Here is a 4,169-nt window from a genome sequence, read left to right on the forward strand (position 1 = left end):
ATTTTCTCTTGTAGTCAGATAAATAGATTAAAAGGAGTATATAATAAATTTTTATAACTAAAATTTTCTGACCATACAGAACATAGCTTATAGTTTATTATTAGAGAAACGTAAAGATATTATTAGATCTCTTGCAACAATACTCTCGAGAGTAAACGTTACATAGTTTATTTAAAGTCACAAACCGGCTAAGAAGTATAACATATGGCACATCATGGTCAATCCTCCTTTCTAACACGAAACATTAGTACTGAACTATCCCATTCCCCTTCCACTTAAAACGATAGTTGGTGCCATTCCCATTATCACCGGATCTTCACAAAGCTTCACGACCTCCTCAGCCGGCAACGTTACCGTCACCGTTCGTGCCAATCCACCCTCGGGGGACGGCGCAACGATCATCAACCCCGCCCCCTCCGCCTTCCCAATACGGTAACTCACGTGCATGGGCTTCTCATTGTTCCTAAACTTAGCCTCATAAACCAAGGACTCAAATTCATCTTCTGAGTCATCTTTAGGGTTCATGATCAAATGCTCCAAGCTCACACAAGTTAGCTCCGGTCCATACATTTGAATCCCTTTCGGATACACACCACTTGACCCTTTTGGCGAACTCTCTAACCAATCGATCATCGAAACAATATCATCTTTCTTTATCCCATTAACATGACAGTGTACCGATTGCACAACTGCCGCTAGGCCATTATCACGGACTATGGCCTCGTTTTCTAAGCATAACTGCGAGAAAGTTAACGCGTTCCCGAAGAACTTCATAGGTATTCGTACATCAAAATACTTTCGGGCATCAACACATAATGAGATGGAATGCGTAGTCGAATCCGCAATTAGGGTTTTCAGTTTGATGATTTGCATCCAGAATACGGCTGTTAGGTAATCAAACGGAGTGGCTTCTGGGCATTTATCGACAATTTTTGAAAGGCCTTTCTTGATCATTGCGTTGGAGAATTTGAAGGTGGATGTGGCCATTTTTGGTGAAGAAATAGGTGGTTGTTTTGAGTGTTTTTGAAGGTATTTGACTGTGATGGGTGTGTTTTCAGTGGATGTGGGTGGTGGACGGTTGTTGAGTGGTGGTAGAGTGAAGATCGGAGGGTGGCGGCCTACGGGGTTGCCGCTCTCGGCATCGGTCCATGATTTGTAAAAGAGGACTCCACTGGTTGGGTCTGCTAGCATATGGGAGAAGCTTATTCCAATTGCTAACCCTCCACCTACAAATTCACTCACCTGCAAGGGGGCCATGACAAGATTAATTAATATTTAAAATCTTAAATACATACTTTTTACAAAAAAAACATATTAAAAAGAATAGAATTTTTATAATTGATACTATTTATTGCTGATATTGGTATTCTAATCCATATAACTTCGAACGTTAATGCTTGTTTTCATTTGTCAAAGGCCAATCTTGCTCACATAATCGATATAGAGTTATACGCCTACAATAATGATTATGGTGAAAGGTAGAAACAGAACAAGTGTAAATATAAAGTATAAATGGAATAGATTTATAATTTACAACGAAAGTAAAAGTTACGGATACCACTAATTAAACTATTAGTTTGGAGTATTATCAGTTTGTTATTTACAATTTACATTATTAAAAGGAAATTCTCAAAATAACCATTTTAACTAAGTAGTTTCTAAGACTGTCTATGGTTTTCAAAAATTCCAGAAATGTCTACTAAAGAACCGGCAGTCCGCCCCTTTTGTAACTTTGCTCAATTTGTAATCCACTAAAATCCATCAACTGCCAAGTGCCAACAAGATCAGTCTATCCGTCCATTTTTAACAAAAATTCAACCCTTTTATTTAAAGAAATTTGACGGTTTTTATGTTTTTTTTAAAGCCTTTCTCCATTTCAGCCAATTTTTTTAACAGTTTTCAACCACCTACTTCGTTTCACGACAAGGTTGTGGGAACTGACGATGGGGTTGTAAGATGGTGTTGGCGATATATTTGTTACTGCATTTCGCGATAGATGAATACAAACCATGAAGACTTTACCTAAAGTCCTAAACGACGGTAAAAACAAGCAAGCTAGCCACAGGAAAACTACAGTTAATAGGAACATATTAGTATATTACTTGCACTGCCATTCTAAAGAAAAGTGTATACTTGTCCTAGAATGTTCTTATATACATATACATAAACTTAATAAATGCTGCTGTGTCTATATATATAATTTTTCCTCCATTGTCCACTTTTCCGTTTCATGTTTATGATTAAGAGCTAGCCAAATTTCTGTACTTTTATACCATAAAAACATACTACACCTAAAAGTAAAAACTGTTAAAAAAACAAATCAAAAAGACCAAACGTTAAATATATATATACCTGAATTTGGAAAGGTGACCATGAAGTTGGATCACCATCAGGCATGTCTTCCCACACCGTCAGATTCCTCTCATCAGATTCATCCGCAACTCTTAGCCATTCGTCGACCGTGGTCGTTACGTTAGCCTTAAACATCCTAATCCCAGCATCATTATACTTAACCTCCCAATTACCACTCTCATCTCGAACCAACCTGCCTGTCATCCGTGGATACTTGGACAAAAGTTCGGAAAGTGAGACTCGGACATTGTCCAAGTCCATCGCGTACCTGCCTTCGTTTGAAAACGGTCTGGTTCGATAATAATATAGAATATGAACCGTATGCGATCTCATGGTGTGGTCAGTTGGGGTCAGTGCATATATTTGACCCATTGGCTCAGTTTGGGTGCTGGACACCACGGTGAGCCGTGAGTGGACATTGACCTCGTGCTGGATTGAGCCTGTCATTGCTTTAGAAAGAAGATTAGTAGATAATTTGTTTTTGGTACATTGGGTGATTTATATTTGGTATATATATATATAGTTGGGGAAGTTGAAGTTGTTAGTAGAATTCATTAAATTCGTGTTTCTTTACAACCACACATATGGCACTTCCACCAAGAAATGGATCATAAATGGCAGTTATGGTTTTAAGCCACTCTCAACAACTCCCATCATGGATCCGTTGAGAGCTAAGGTTTTAGGCTTACTGTTTTTTTTTTTTTAAACTTTTTATCAAGTAGCTAGGGTCTACATATATATTTTGAAAACGGATCAAATGGCAACCGGAGACAGCCGAATGATTTCATTAGAGTTACTTTAACTGGAAGTCCAATGAACCACCACACGCCTTCTCATATGGTTTACCAATGAGCCTTCGATGGTATTAAGATGTTTTGACTAAAGTTTTGTGTTTTCAAACATTGAGAGTTTAAGTATCCTGATTATAGAAAAGGTATAATTTAGGAGTAAAATTAGAATGTGGTGTTCTTGTTCTGTCCCGAGCACTTGATCACCACCTTAACTTCACGAGCTTTATATAAGTCACATGCAACATGAATATTAGTATAGAAATTTAATGTGTATATATAACGGATTATACTTGGCGAATCCCGTTGAAGAAACACTAATTTAGCCCTCGGTCTAATTACTTAGCCCTTAGGCTAAAGATTTAGTCTTTCCCACGAGGTAGGATATGATGCGGCCAATCTGAGAGGTATATCCTGCAAAATAGAACACCATGAGCTCGTTACGAGGAGATGAGGGGGAGGGGGGTCTTCTCATAACCACCATCCGGCGTGAGAATTAGTATGTGTGATTGAATATAGAGAATTCCTAAACACGAGAGAGTATTAGTGCGTGGAACTAGAATCCCTTTACCATTTGTAGTGGAGTAATATTTATAACCGGATGAGAGGAGAGAGAAAGAAAGTGAGTCAGCTGCGTTGTCCGGAGAATCATCAATTAGAGGGCTTGCACGTGCCTAAGGAGAGTTGGTGAATAACGTAGCTGACAGATAGCGATATTTGTACAATGTAGTGCTATGAACGATGCGTTGTCACCATTCTATTGGCTGGAGGTCTTTGTTGCCGAGATACTTCATTTTTATGTCATACCTAGGATGATCTTTGAAGTCAACCATTCTAGAATATCGGAAGGGAAGTGTGGCACCAGGTGGGGCCTCCACCGGTACCATGTTCTTTAAATTAACCATGTCAGTGCTCTGTGGTGTTAGTGGACCCTCCTACGGAGACTTATATTCACTTTAGGTGGGTTTGGGACCCTCTCTCTTCAAGTCCCCCCAATCCATTGTTTTTCTCGTGAGTTAACAACAAGAG

The 4,169-nt window shown here is 38.9% G+C and overlaps 1 protein-coding gene across 1 annotated transcript; it reads right to left on the minus strand.

Annotated features, from left to right (window-relative positions):
• Window positions 1-251: 251 nt before the first annotated feature.
• Window positions 252-2,799, minus strand: LOC143542048 (protein ECERIFERUM 2-like). The gene is made up of 2 exons (XM_077034720.1): window positions 2,353-2,799; window positions 252-1,242 (listed from the first exon to the last, which is right to left on the minus strand). The coding sequence occupies exons 1-2, from the start codon at window positions 2,797-2,799 to the stop codon at window positions 256-258; spliced, it is 1,434 nt and encodes a 477-aa protein (XP_076890835.1). The 3' UTR covers window positions 252-255.
• Between the last annotated feature and the right edge of the window lie 1,370 nt (window positions 2,800-4,169).

This window comes from Bidens hawaiensis, unplaced genomic scaffold (assembly GCF_021521415.1).
Source record: "Bidens hawaiensis isolate Kalapana, Puna unplaced genomic scaffold, B.hawaiensis_p1.1 tig00012744_1, whole genome shotgun sequence".
Taxonomy (NCBI): Eukaryota; Viridiplantae; Streptophyta; class Magnoliopsida; order Asterales; family Asteraceae; genus Bidens; species Bidens hawaiensis.